At 49.5% G+C, this 14383-nt stretch overlaps 1 protein-coding gene across 2 annotated transcripts in view; it reads right to left on the minus strand.

The window, feature by feature from the left end:
- LOC149327467 (pecanex-like protein 4) overlaps positions 1-14383 on the minus strand; it is a 132932-nt gene that overhangs the window by 85871 nt on the left and 32678 nt on the right. For both annotated transcript variants that reach the window (XM_089565155.1, XM_089565154.1), the window contains exons 5-6: positions 12049-12167; positions 3610-3739 (exon numbers count right to left, since the gene is read on the minus strand). In XM_089565155.1, the coding sequence (XP_089421281.1) occupies positions 3610-3739; positions 12049-12167 (249 nt within the window). The remainder of the gene's footprint in view (positions 1-3609; positions 3740-12048; positions 12168-14383) is intronic.

Here is a 14383-nt window from a genome sequence, read left to right on the forward strand (position 1 = left end):
ATCCCCCACCCAGACGGCATACGCGCGACAGTGGATGCATACTTAAGGACAGATCCCCCCGTTCATCTTGATGAGGAAACTCTTTCTGCAATCCTAGGCTTAGTACTGAACTACAACAACTTTGAATTTGAGGGAAGACACTATCTTCAGGTCAACGGCACGGCGATGGGAACAAAGATGGCTCCGGCCTACGCTAACTTATTCATGGCAGCACTGGAAACAGAATTCCTTGACACTCAGTCCTTGAAACCACTCCTTTATAAACGTTTCCTGGACGATATTTTTTTCATTTGGCCGCACGACGAAGCCAGCCTCTTGGCATTCATAGCGAGGTATAACGCATTTCATCCTTCCATATCGTTCACCCACAGCATCTCCACAAAATTTATAAACTTTTTGGACGTTCAAATAGAGAAAAAAGGCAGCGTGCTTAGGACAACCCTCTACAAAAAACCCACTGACCGCCAGCAGTACCTACATTTTAAGAGCAGCCACCCACGGCACTGCAAGACTGGCATACCCTACTCACAGGCTCACAGATACCGACGAATTTGCTCTGAGCTCGAAGACTTTGACCACCATGCTGAGCAGCTAAAAACAAATCTTTTACTTAAGGAATATCCAGCGTCCATCGTCGATGACGCTATCCTGAAAGCTCGTGGTTTAGACAGGAATAAAATAATAAATTCCCCACAATCGCGGGATAGTGAAAGGCCAAGCAACCTTATTCTCACGCATTCATCTAACATTCCACGTGTTAATAGTATCCTATCAAAACATTTTAATATTATCCAGCAAAGCAGTCACTTGTCTCTCATTTTTAAACAACCACCAAGAGCAGTATACCGGCGCAGTAGGAACCTGAGGGACATTTTAGTTAAGTCCAAAACAACGCCCAACTCCAACCCGAGTCCTGGATGTCAACCGTGCCGTAAGCCACGTTGCAAGGTTTGCAGTCATATGCAGACTACAACCATCGCTAAAGGAACATTCTCCGATTTCACCTTCAGGATTAGGGAAACCCTGAATTGCGACAGCGCGAACGTAGTGTATATGCTACACTGCAGTGTGTGTGGCATGGAATACATCGGTCAAACGGAAACACCGTTCAGGTTGCGTTTTAACAACCACAAGGCCCATACTCACGCGCTGCCAAATCTTCCTTTTTCTAAGCACCTGTGCCTGCCCCAGCATGCATTCGAAAACATTCACGTCATCCTTCTCCAATCCGGTTTCCAAACAAGTCGCCAAAGAGAACAAAGAGAGTCGTATTTCATACACAAATTTCGGACACTAACACATGGAATTAATGAAAACTTGGGCAATTTTACCTTCCTCAAAAGCCTAACTAGCTAGAACAATTTGAACGTCTGGAATCCCTCCTCTTCCATGAAGCCTGCACTCTGCGGGGTCCCACGTCCCCATTCTTACTTTTCTTAATTTTTTTTTTTCTGAACGTACTTACTCTTTAGGTTCCTTCTCACCCGTCCTTTCGGCCCCTTCTTTTGAAAAACCAGTCTGTACTCGAATGCCTTCGCGACGAAAAGCACGAAGGGAATGGCCTACTGTGGGTCGGACGCCGCGGCACTCGGCTGCGGGATCGGGTTCCCGCACGGCGTCTGGCCGGCCGCCCTGCCTCCCTCGACCGCGGCGCCGCGCTTCCGCCGTGGCGATAACGGGCTTGTCTTAAACAGCTCTAAATGTTGTGGCTGACTCGTAACTCACGTTACAACGGTCCAAAACACCTGCACCGCTGGGGAGCGGTCCGTTCTGTGATGTTATACACTGTACACATGCATGCGTGCGCTTGTTTCTTTCTTCTTTTTGTGTTCCTTTTTTGTTTTATTTGTGGTTTTGCTTTGTACTTTCCTTGTTAGAATATTGTTTGTGTTAATTCTGCTGGGTTCACCACCCACACCGAAGGGAGCTTCTCTCGAAACATTCCTTCTGAGAAGCAACTAGTTCCCTCCCTATCTATTTCTATAGCTTTGTTACCCAAGCCTCCGCCGTTGCCTTCCTATATTTATTTTTATTTTTTATTTTTTAATGTTACTTTTGCTTCCTTTATTTTTATATTTTTGTGCATATATGTTTTCCCCCTTCCCTGTCCTTCGCAACCGTCACCCTCTTCCCCCTAAATGGACTGGAGCACTTGCGGCTTATACTGACTTTGCGTCCCTTTCCACTAACGGGAGAGAGAGTGGTTTCACCTCACCCTTTGCGCACGCTGCGTAGAAAATGAGAAACTGTGTCCATTCTTGTGTATACCCTGAGGAAGGACGGTCCTCCGTCCGAAACTGTCGGTATTAAATTAAGATAATTGCAAGGTTGTGACCCCTTCTTCTACATATATATATATATATATATATATATATATATATATATATATATATATATATATATATATATATATATATATCTCCAGGGACAACTGCATTGTCATTTCGAGTATTTTTCATGCTCCTTACTCAGGCTGATTTTAGGTTCCTTACTAGTTTTTAATCGTTTTCTTCACACGGAGTTTCTGGGGACATGCTGACTGAATGCTCTCTGGTTTATCGGCCTTTCTGCAACGCAAATTTTGATCAATGTGGTCTAGATTTTAATCAGGCCTTGTGTGAATGACAGTAATGGTTATGCGCCAAGGTTCAGCCTTGGCGCGTATATCGTTTGCTTTGCATATAGCGTTTGCTTTTCGGTCGTCTCGAATAAACAGTTGGAAGTCTCCGCCCGGGTTGTTGTCTGTGTTCCTCGTTCTCCTGTCCTGTCCCATTCGCGCAGTACAATTCTTTTCTGCAATAAAGCAACTAACCCGCAAGAACGTTCTACTTTGCTGCCAGGTTTTTTTTTTCCTATCGCCGTGAATGTTGCATTACTTTTCCTGATAATTGTTCTCTATCTGAAAACGATTGTACTTATTTTGTGGGCCTGTATGGTGTGCCAGCATCAACACCTTAGGGTTGTTCCTGGGCACCGGAAATAAAGATTGATTGATTGATTGATTGATTGATTGATTGATTGATTGATTGATTGATTGATTGATTGATTGATTGATTGATTGATTGATTGATTGATTGATTGATTGATTGATTGATTGATTGATTGATTGATTGATTGATTGATTGATTGATTGATTGATTGATTGATTGATTGATTGTGAGGCGGCCGTGTGCTGTGCGCTGTCAGTGCACGTTAAAGATCCCCAGGTGGTCGAAATTATTCCGGAGATCCCCACTACGGCACTTCTTTCTCTCTTTCTTCTTTCACTCCCACCTTCCTCCCTTCCGTTACGGCGCGGTTCAGGTGTCCGCCATGATATGTGAGACATACTGCGCCATTTCCTTTCCTCAAAAACCAATTTACCAATTTATTGATTGATTGGTTGATTGACTTATTGATTGATTGATTGATTGATTGATTGATTGATTGATTGATTGATTGATTGATTGATTGATTGATTGATTGATTGATTGATTGATTGATTGATTGATTGATTGATTGATTGATTGATTGATTGATTGATTGATTGATTTTGCGAAATCTATCGAGCGACAGCACGCAGTCGTCTGGCCATGTCGGCGGTCGCCTCGGCCAACTCTGGCATCTTACGCGGTGTGGTGAGCAACTCCGACGGCGACCAGGGCGGCGACGACCAGGGCGCACCAGGACAGCGCCAGCAGGCGGCTGCCCCGTTCCTCCCCAGCGGAGAACAGGCGCCGCAGGCACCGACGCGCCGATCCTGCAAAGCACCAAGAGGATGCTATTTCAAGGCGAACCCAGTGCGGCGCCGGCATGGTACAGTGCAGTAGAAGGGGCAGTGCACCGCGCGGCGGGGTGTACGCACTGGGGCACTTCACCCCGCCGCTGGCGGACGAAGCGGTGGAGCCGCAGTCGCCCACTCTTGAACGCCTTGCTGGCTTCGTCTGGTTTCGGTTTGGTCTATTGGGGTTTAACGTCCCAAAGCGACTCAGGCTATGAGGGACGCCGCAGTGAAGGGCTCCGGAAATTTCGACCCCCTGGGGATCTTTTAACATGCACTGACATCGCACAGCACACAGGCCTCTAGAATTTCGCCTCCATTGAAGTTCAGCCGCCGCGGCCGGGATCGATCCCGCGTCTTTCGGGCCAGCAGCCAAGCGCCGTAACCACTGAGCCACCGCGGCGGGGGGTTCATCTGCGAACGGAATACGAAACCTGCGTCGCGCCGAGTGCGTGGTCCATAAAATGATGGTCAACTTATTTTCGCTTACGACGGTGATTTAGATAAAAAAAATGCGACAACTCGTGGACACTTCGTTGTGGAGCTGACTATGACTCTGCTGCCCTATGCGGGAATCGCTATTCAGAAACAGGAAAGGGGGTGAGGGTGGAGGGTTGGGGAGGGACGTCCATGAACGAGGGCACAGCCCACGTCAAGCAGGCCGCATAGGAGCTTGGCACGGAGGTCTCGTTTGCAGAGGGCTAGGGGTAGTGGTGCGCCGAAGAGGTGATTCACCGTGGGACACCGCACAATTGTAGCACTAGATGTCAGGCACCGATGAACCAACCTGCAGGGGAGGATTAACCACACAGAGAGCACTGGACGACTTTGCATGAGGTGAGCCCCTCGAGCAGCGACTGGAGCACTGTTTTGGACATCACACTTAGGACCTGGCACTGCACTGTAGTAGTAGCAGAGTAGAGGTAACGGGCACTGCACAGAATGGATGGACGACACTTATGCACTGTCCATTTCGAACGCCCCGATGCTATCACTCATTTCTGGTGGCGCTGCGATCGAAAACTCTGCAAAATGGGCCGAAACTGTCAACTCCACTGAGGTCAAGTGAATAATGCCACCGTTGCGCTGCCTACTCTAGTTCACTGCTGCATCATATATATGTGCTATATCTGGGCTAGTTGGTACATAGCAGGTAGAGGATGACATCCAACAGAGAAACGACAAGAGAAGCCAAGGTATACAGTGCGGCTGGTAGTGTGAGGCCAGAAAGATCGCGTCGTGTGTTCTCTTGGCGTGGTTTCCTTAGCGGCTGTCACAATCTATTCTCAAAATTAGCCAATCGCTGCTTTGATAAGCGTCCAAGTCTGTTTAAAGCGAATATTTTTCTGCCTATGAGCACTCGATCTGACCATATACAAACGCTTTAAAAAATGCTTCCTGTGCGGCCACCATGATACCGGATAGTGTCACTTAATCAGAGGGTATCGTTGTTGCTGTATAAGCACGCCCTGCACCTTGTCCGCAGGGGAACGGGTGGCTGTCGAATGGCGTTACCGCAACGACGGCCGCCATGGTTAGCAGTGGAGTGCGGCCATCAGCCTAGCTCCAGGGTATTGACCCACTGTCGGACGGGCATCGTAAATGTGTGCGCGGACAAGTTCCGATCGGGCGATTCCTCCGACGGGCGTCGCTCCGCCTATGCATCGCGCACGCCGACTCCAAATATGGCGGGGTAAGGGCCAGGTGCGGCCGCCCATATGCTGCATCAGGTTAAGGTTTGGTTGGGTTTGTGGGGGTTTAACGTCCCAAAACGACTCAGGCTATGAAAGACGCCGTAGTGGAGGGCTCCGGAAATTTCCACCACCTGAGGTTCTTTAACGTGCACTGACATCGCACAGTACACAGGCCTCTATAATTTCGCCTTCATCGAAATTCGGCCGCCGCGGCCGGGATCGAACCCGCGTCTTTCGGCTCAGCAGCCGAGCGCTGTAACCACTGAGCCACCGCGGCGGGGCGATCAGGTTAAGGGGCAGACCAATGAATAGCCAGCTGTGGCAGAATATTGTGACCTGGTTTGTCCCATTAATAAACCTTCGGATGGATGTCCCAGGTTTCTAGGATTCTTTCGTGAAATATACTTCCTAGCATGCACTGAAGCGCAGACTTTGGCCGCCTGCCTGATCTTCGAAGCACTCTAAGCTCCACTCCGATGACAGCGGAAGTAATTGGAGCACAAGCTTCAAAAAATTCATAGGGACTTAACGTAGTTAATCCGAGTAGACCTGCGAAAGAAGGTGTTCATTCTTCAATTGGAGGAGGCACTTAAACTCCGCCTTAGGGGTGCGGCATGATATCTTTAGTGGGTTAATGCCCATGTATGCTGAATTGGTCATTCCTACTTAAGATTCATAGATGGCCGCGAGTCCCCATATACCCCTACCAGCGCAGTGGCGCAGCGGTTAAGCGATGCGTCACTGCACTGGCAGGTGGCTGTTTCTATCCCAGCCACCCGACGGGATTTTGCGACCCATGTTGCTCTTCCCGAGCAACCTCTCGCGCAGATGGCACGACGCTCGCCCGAACTTACCCGAGTTAGTTACTACCCAGCGCCTGTGCGAGGGTGGTGCCCACTGGATGTGTAGGCGACAGGCGGCAGCGGCGCAGCGCCATCTGTTGGAGCGCAGCTGAAGCGGTTGCTAGGCAACGGCGACTCAAGGTCATTTGGCAGCCGCACCGCCACGAGCATACACGACGAGCCGAGCTGGGCTCCAGTAGCGTTGCTTTCGCAACAAAATAGCTTCGATAGGATTCCGGCCAGGCCTGGGACGCTACCTCTAACGGGGAAACTCTGACACCGAGTGCAGGTTGCTAGCGAAGGCTTTGTGAGAATACAAATTGCGGGGCGACGGCTCAACTCATGCCTTAAAGGGAGACTGAAGCACTTTATTGAAAACCAGGCTGGCAGCGGCATCCTATAGTTTTTCATGCTGTATACTGGAATATAGCATCCAAATAAGGAAAAAAAAACAAGCGCGAATTCCCTTTTCTAGCAGAAATATGCGGCCTGTGACGCAGGGCATACCGTACGGCGCGCCGCCGCCCGTGATTGGTCAAGAGAGGTCGTGACGACACTTTGAGGACTGGAGAAGATGCCGATGCGGATCCGGCGCTGCGCTGAGTGCAGATCGCAGCTTTCCGTGGTGTTGTAAAAGCTAATATGGCGACTATTTCTTTACTGACCTCCAAAGAAAAATATACTACAGTTTGTTCATTCCACGTATCACCTGAAACCAAGAAAGACACAAGCAAAAAGTTCTACGCCTAGCACAAACATACACTAGCGTGAAAGACACGTATGCAGACCATGGGTAAAATGTGCCAGCAAAACTTCGGCCCGTATTCTCGAAGAGGAAGGGGTGCGAACAATACTCAAGTCAATTACCACCCCCGGACGCCTCCCGGCTCGCCCGAAAGAGCCCGAAAATTCCTGTTCTCAGTATCCGGCGTTGTAGGTTGGGGCAAGAAAGTATTTCAAGGAAACGATGAAGCAGCACAAAGTTAATGTCAAAATGAGCGAAGCGCAGTGGACAAGCAGTGCGAGGCATGTGACCACAGGATAGTGACGCAAGCATTGTGCGCTCGAAACCATTCTTCCCTCCACATCCTTTCCCTCTGCCCGGCGGACCCTCCACCGCGGGACCTAGAGAACCTGAAGACCTGGGAGGACTGGGAGACCCTGCTGCGCTCGGAGGACCCGGCCGTGCAAACCATCGCCACCGGCCGGGCTGCCAGTGTTATGGACCTCAGGAACATAAACACTTGAGTGGAGTGGGGTCGTGCGGGGACCCTGGGGCGTGCCCCGAATTCCTGTTGTAATAAAGTTTTCTCTCTCTCTCTCTCGAAACCAAGCCAAGCACGCGCACAAGGCTGCTGCTTCACTCGTGGCGCGTTCAGCAGATGCCAGAAAATATTAATTGCTCCCTCAGAAACGTTCGCCCTTCCTAGATTTGCAGTTTAGGTTCAGTGAAGTGGTGGCCAACTATATGTGTGTTTAAAAGCCAAGCTAGCTGCAACTCGCCTGCTGCCACAATTTGATGACGATGCCGAATAAGGTTTCAAAACATGGTGATTTTTTTGCAAAAACTTGGTTGGCACTCATTTCTCTCTTAAATTTGCATCCGAAATCAGAACGTCGAACGCTTTCATTTTAATCGCTTAAGCTACGAATAAACGAGATGCCGCATATGAAGAGCTTCGATGCTTGCTTGCTTTGTTTTATTATTGCGAGAGCAATACTACTTGCACTTTCACGCCCTTGCGTGCCGCGGCCGGTGACCACCATCGTGCCGCGGCCGGTGGCCACCATTGACCTTCATTTGACCTTGACTGCATTAAATTGGATTAGATTGGCTTAGATTGCATTAGATTAGATTGGATTGAATTGGACTGGACTGGACTGGGCTGGATGGATTAGATTAGATTACATTAGATTAGATTACATTGGATTGGATTGGATAGGAGTGCATTGGATTGCATTGGAGTGGATTGGATTAGATCGGAGTGGATTGAATTGGATTGGCGATTAGATTACATTGGATTGGATTGGAGTGGATTGGATTGCATTGGATTAGATTGGAGTGTATTGAATTCGATTGGATTGGAATGGATTGGATGGGATTGGGTTGGTTTGGATTGGATTGGATTAGATTGGAGTGGATTGAATTGGATTGCAGATTAGATTACATTGGATTGGATAGGAGTGGATTGGATTAGATTGGAGTGGATTGAATTGCATTGGATTGGAATGGATTGGATTAGATTGCAGTGGATTGAATTGGATTGGAGATTAGATTACATTGGATTGGATTGGATAGGAATGGATTGGATTGCATTGCAGTGGATTGGATTAGATTGCAGTGGATTGAATAGGATTTGATTGGAATGGATTGGATGGGATTCGATTGGAGTGGATTGAATTGAATTGGAGATTAGATTACATTGGATTGGATTAGATAGGAGTGGATTGGATTGCATTGGAGTGGATTGGATTAGATTGGAGTGGATTGGTTTGGATTGGATTAAATTGGAGTGGATTGAATTGGATTGGAGATTGGATTACATTGGATTGGATTGCATTGGAGTGGATTGGATTGCATTGGAGTGGATTGAATTGGAATTGATTGGATGAGATTGGATTGGTTTGGATTGAATTGAAGTGGATTGGATTGGAATGGATTGCATTGGATTGGTTTGGATTGCATTGGTTTGGATTGCATTGGATTGAACTGGATTGGATTGTATAACCGATGCATCACCAAAAGTGTAACCACAAGCACCACCACCAGCTACACTACCAGCTGTACCATGGCATACGTACGGATATTGCTTTCGCAATTACCGGGCTTAACCAAGCTAAGCCACAGATTTTTTTGCTTTGCTTTGCTTGCTTGCTTGGACACGTCGACCCGAGTATAAAATCACTAACCGAGCCTTGCTGAGCACGCCTCAGGTGGTCTGGCTATCACCTAAGCTGAGGAGAGCGACATATGCTTGAGCTTCTATAAGATTTCTGCAGGGGCTAAGTGAGCATGTTTCTACTTATAGAAGAGGCGCTTCTTCGGAATGATGACACGCTTCTCATGCGCGAGAAAATCGAAGGAACTGTGTGATGGTTCAGCCGCGCCTTTTGGACAGAAATCTCCAGAGATCACATTAGGGACAAGCCCTGCATGTAGCCGCACTTACGAAAGTGCTTCGAGCAGAGTAGTTAGGCCGCGCTTGGTAGCTACCGGCCTCGCTACGCGACAGGCTGAAAGTGCAAGCAGTAATGCTTTCGCAATAAAAATTTGACAGAGGCTTAGCTTGGTTAAGCCCGGTAAGTTGCGAAAGCAATAGCCCTGGCTGCGCCTGGTTTGCCTGGTGGTGTGTCTTGGTAGTGCTCTTAGTAAAGCTTATTTATGAAAGTTTTGCCCATTTGTTTTACACATGCCGCCGCGGTGGCTCAGTGGTTATGGTGCTCGGCTGCTGACCCGAAAGACGCGGGTTCGATCCCGGCCGCGGCGGCTGGAATTTCTTTGGAGGAGAAATTCTAGAGGCCCGTGTACTGTGCGATGTCAGTGCACGTTAAAGAACCCCAGGTGGTCGAAATTTCCGGAGCCCTCCACTACGGCGTCTCTCATAGCCTTAGTCGCTTTGGGATGTTAAACCCCATAAACCAAACCAAACCATTTGTTTTACATGGCATTATACTCACCGCACGAGGGCCCCCCCGTGCTGGGATATTTATGCGTGCCTCGGTCGCCAAAACGACCGGCTGACGCTAACGGATGATTGTCTAGAAGCTTCCCTCTTCTTTCACACCCACTTCCTCCCTTCCTGTACGGTGCGGTTCGGGGGTCCACCGAGATGACAGAGAATTTCCTTTCCTCAAAAAGCGTTGCGTTCAAAGGGCAAGGCATCGCGCCGAACGGGTGGTGGCGTTCCTCCCTTCCTGTGGTTCGGGTGTCCACCGAGATGACAGAGAATTACTGCGCCATGCCTTGCCCTTTGAACGCACTGCTTTTTGAGGAAAGAAAATGGCGCAGTAATTCTCTGTCATCTCGGTGGACACCCGAACCGACCGCTAAGCGCGCCGCACGCGGCAGGAGCGGGAGTTAGGCCGCGCTTGGCCGCGCTGCACGCCGGCGACACCACTCAGCTGGGCCGGCAGGTGCATCATGGCCAGATTGAAGAGCAGGGGGGAAGTACCGCGCCTTAGGGGGTTCCCCGCGTGTCGAGTAGGTAAGGACCATGCTCTCTATATTGAATTCGAATGTAGGATTGACGATCCATTAAAAATTGGTTTATGTATCGGAATGTGTTGAGGCCACAGTCGGTGTGGCTTAGGTTAGTGAGTATGATCTCGTGTTACATTGTGAAATGCCCCTTTACGATCCAAGGCTAGTACTACCCGGTCATTATGGGGGCATTCGAGGCGGTCAAGGACTTCCCGATTGAGTTGCAGGAGGACATCCTGTGCGCATCTGTGTTGGCGGAATCCGAACGTGGTGCTCGCAAAGACATGGTTGTGTTCAAGATATGTATATAACCGATCCCGCACCATTGTCTCCATTAGTTTGCCCACACAGGAGGTGAGAGAGATGGGGCGGAGGTTATCTGTGTCAATTGGTTTGCCAGCTTTAGGAATAAAAGTGACCAAAGCCGTTTTCCATTCGATTGGCAGGGGGGTGTCCCCGCGCCAAATCGCATTGACGTATTCCAGGAGGGACTGGTATGCCAAGTCGGGCAGGTTCGTCAAAAGCTTGACGGTGACCTTATCCCGTCCTGGCGCAGCGCCCCGTTTCATTTTGGCGAGAGCCGCCCGTAGATCATGGAGCTGGAAAGTTGATCCAGCTCCGTGTTCTCTCTGCCTGCATAAGAGTACGCAGATCCACGGGGTCTTGGGCTGTACACAGATACTGGTCCCGAAGTTTCTGTGCCAGTTGAGTCGTGTTGCCAGAAAAGCGTGTATGGCTCGCTGCAAATGTTTTTGTGTTTCGGTTCGTGTTTGGGTTGGGTCGATTAGGGCTCGAAAGAGACGCCACGTGTTTCGGCTGGACATTTGTCGCGCGGCCGTGTTGCATCTATCCACCCAGTTGAAGTCGGCGAGTTGGACCGCGTACTCTGCCGCTTTCTGGGTAAACTCGGCAATTCGAGCTTTAAGCTTTCTATTGTGTTGCTGGCGTGCGGCTAAAGAGGTCCGCAAAAGTCACTCGCTTGAGTTTGGAAGCGCAGTACACCTTGAGTATATGCAACGAGAACTCCGTAATATGATAGGATAGGAATACTTTTAATGTCCAACAGACAGAGGGTAGCCAGAGGGCTACCCACCTAGACGACGGCCGAAAGGTCTTGACTCTCGGCGGCGGCTTCCGCCAGTCGGACGAGTTGTAGCTGAGTCGCCGGGTCGGAGCTCAGTAGTAAGGTCTCCCATTGGTCTTTCGTGTGTATACCTCGTCCCTCCCGGGGGGCACGAGGACATTCCCATAGTATTTGGTCCAAGGTAGCCCTAAGTTCGCAGTTTGTGCATTTGTCTGAAAATTGTTCTGGGTACATAAGGCTCCAGACGGCCGGGTTTGGAAAGGTGCAAGTTTGTAAGCGTAAAGGCTGCCTAGGACGCGAACGCAGCGACGACTACGTCAAGCTCCGGATCTCCGCGCCAGTGAAGCAGAGCAAAGGCATGAAAGGCGAGTGGATCCTGGTGCCAGGATGGGGAAATGCGTGCCGACGACGCCTACAGCAAAGACGCAGCAGTGCTTTCGGTGATTGCGAAAAGCTGCGGTACAGACCCAGGTCGACGGAGTTGGCGATGGAGCCGGCGCAGAGCAGCTCGGCGGCCAGCAGCCGGTGCGCCACGAACCAGTCGACGGCCACCAGGCCCAGGCAGAGGCAGAGCGACGAGCCCGTCCTGCGCACGCCGGGAACAACGGCCCGCGTCAGACAAGCCTTTTGCGAGCTCAGCTTCTCCGAAAGCAGCGACTTAAATACTGCTAGGAAAAAACAGCGCTGAGACGAGGGACAAAGAAAGAAGAAGACAACAGGACCGGCGCTGACTATCAGCTGAAAGTTTATCAGAAACAACACGCAATATCTACTCCATCGACAACCAAGAGCGCATGGCAACACCAAAAGCCATAGTGATACCTCGCTCACCTGAACCAAGATACTTAAGTTCAGAGCCATGAGCTGTTAAAGAGGGGCTGCTCACACACGAGTCAATGTTTTTGTGGATATGAAATGCTTCCCTGATTTCCGTTGTTAGTTTATCTTTGTGTTTATAAAGGATACTAGTTTCATTAAAAATGGGGGTACATGATTTTTCAGAAGATGCAGGTTGGCTATTCCGGGGACAGTTCCTGTAATGCAAGGCTAAATTTGATGACGGAGCCCCTTTCAAAGAAGTGTTGTGGTCTCTAAAAAAAACAGTGACTCGTGCGTGAGCACCCCCTCTGTAAAAGTTCATGACTATGAACTAAAGTATCTTGGTTCAGGTGACTGATGTCTCACTATGGCTTTTGTTGTTGCCATGTGCTCTTGGTTGTCGATGGAGTATATATATTGCGTGTCGCTTTTAATAAACTTTCAGTTGATAGTCAGCGCCGGTCCTGTTGTCTTCTTCTTTCTTTGTCCCTCGTTTCAGCGCTGTTTTTTTCCCAGCAGTATGTACCAACCAGCTCAATTCTTGAGAAAAAAACAGCGCTTGCAGACAAAGGACCAGAACAAGAAGGACACACAACTGCGCTGGTCCTGTCTGGTCCTTTGTCTGCAAGCGCTCTTTTTTTTTTCTCAAGATGTACCCCAACCAACTCGCCCAGCAACACACCTTGCTCTAGCTCAATTCTCCATTTTATTGGACTTAAAGGCTCTGTACTGCTTGCCTCGAGGCGATGGAAAATGTTGTTCGCAGTTATATTTCTCTGAACACGGTGCCGTTGAAACCTGGGCGCTTTCTTCGAGCCTGCATGGTTTTCTACCCGCAGCTCTAAGCGGGGAACTCGTTCTCCACCCACGTTGCTGCACTTTCACTAATGCATTGCGAGGCATCCCATAGTCGTCGCTGTGAAACAGCTCAGCTTCTACGAAAGCGCCGACTGAAAGTCTCTGTACTGCTTGCCTCGAGGCGATGGAAAAAGTTGTTCGCAGTTAGATTTCCCTGAAAGCGCTGCCGTACAAATCTGGGCGCTTTCTTCGAGCCTGCATGGTTTTCTACCCGCAGCTCTAGGCGGGAAACTCGTTCTCCGCACACGTTGCTGCACTTTCACTAATGCATGACGAGGCGTCCCATAGTCGTCGCTGTGACAAGGACCTCACCCGACGCAGCGGCGACCACCTTCCCCCTCCCCTCCCCCCCCTACTCCCTACCCGTTTCCCCTGGTCCCCTAGAGTGATGCCACTAACTGGCCAACATACGCCGGGACCAGTATCCCCTCCCCAGAATATTTCGTTGTTCCACAACCACCACCTCCTCAGGTACCATATTAAAGTGCATTGCAGATCTAAGTATGGACTGGCAAGTCAGCGGCTGTGGCCGCGGCCTTGTTCGTGCTTGTTAGGCAACGCGCTAGTGATCTAGAACGGGCGATGCTAGCAGCCACCCCTGCTTTAGTGTTTTTTTTTCTTTGTATGCGAGTTGTGTCGCTCACTTTCTGATGGCCGTTAATGAGTGTATTGGTCGATGGTGGGCAGCGTACTGTCACAACAGTTTGGAGTCTGGATGCTTGGTGCGGGGTCACGTTGAGAACACATCGTGCACCGATGAAGCCAGACGTATCTACGAAGGTAATGAAGCAACCATGCACTCAGCAACGAGTGGTTCTTCGTTCGCACAGAGTAAAATGAAGAACTGCAAAACATCGCTTCAAGACCCTTCTCCGACCGGCACATCAAGAAGCACCATCTCGCCACACAAAACGCCAGCTGCAGCCTGCAGTTTGCCTGTAGTCCAAGTGAAGAGATACATTGAAAAAACGGAGGAGACTCTTCATTTTCATCTTATTTCATTTATTAGTTTTCTATACATAGAAAACTCAAAAGCACAGAGAATTCCAATACAGCAAATAAATTACAGCACAGATAACACATTATAAAAAGGGACGCATGATACATGAATTAGAACAACAGATG

This window comes from Amblyomma mixtum, chromosome 10, assembly GCF_055824585.1.
Source record: "Amblyomma mixtum isolate Tamu chromosome 10, ASM5582458v1, whole genome shotgun sequence".
In the NCBI taxonomy this organism is placed as follows: domain Eukaryota; kingdom Metazoa; phylum Arthropoda; class Arachnida; order Ixodida; family Ixodidae; genus Amblyomma; species Amblyomma mixtum.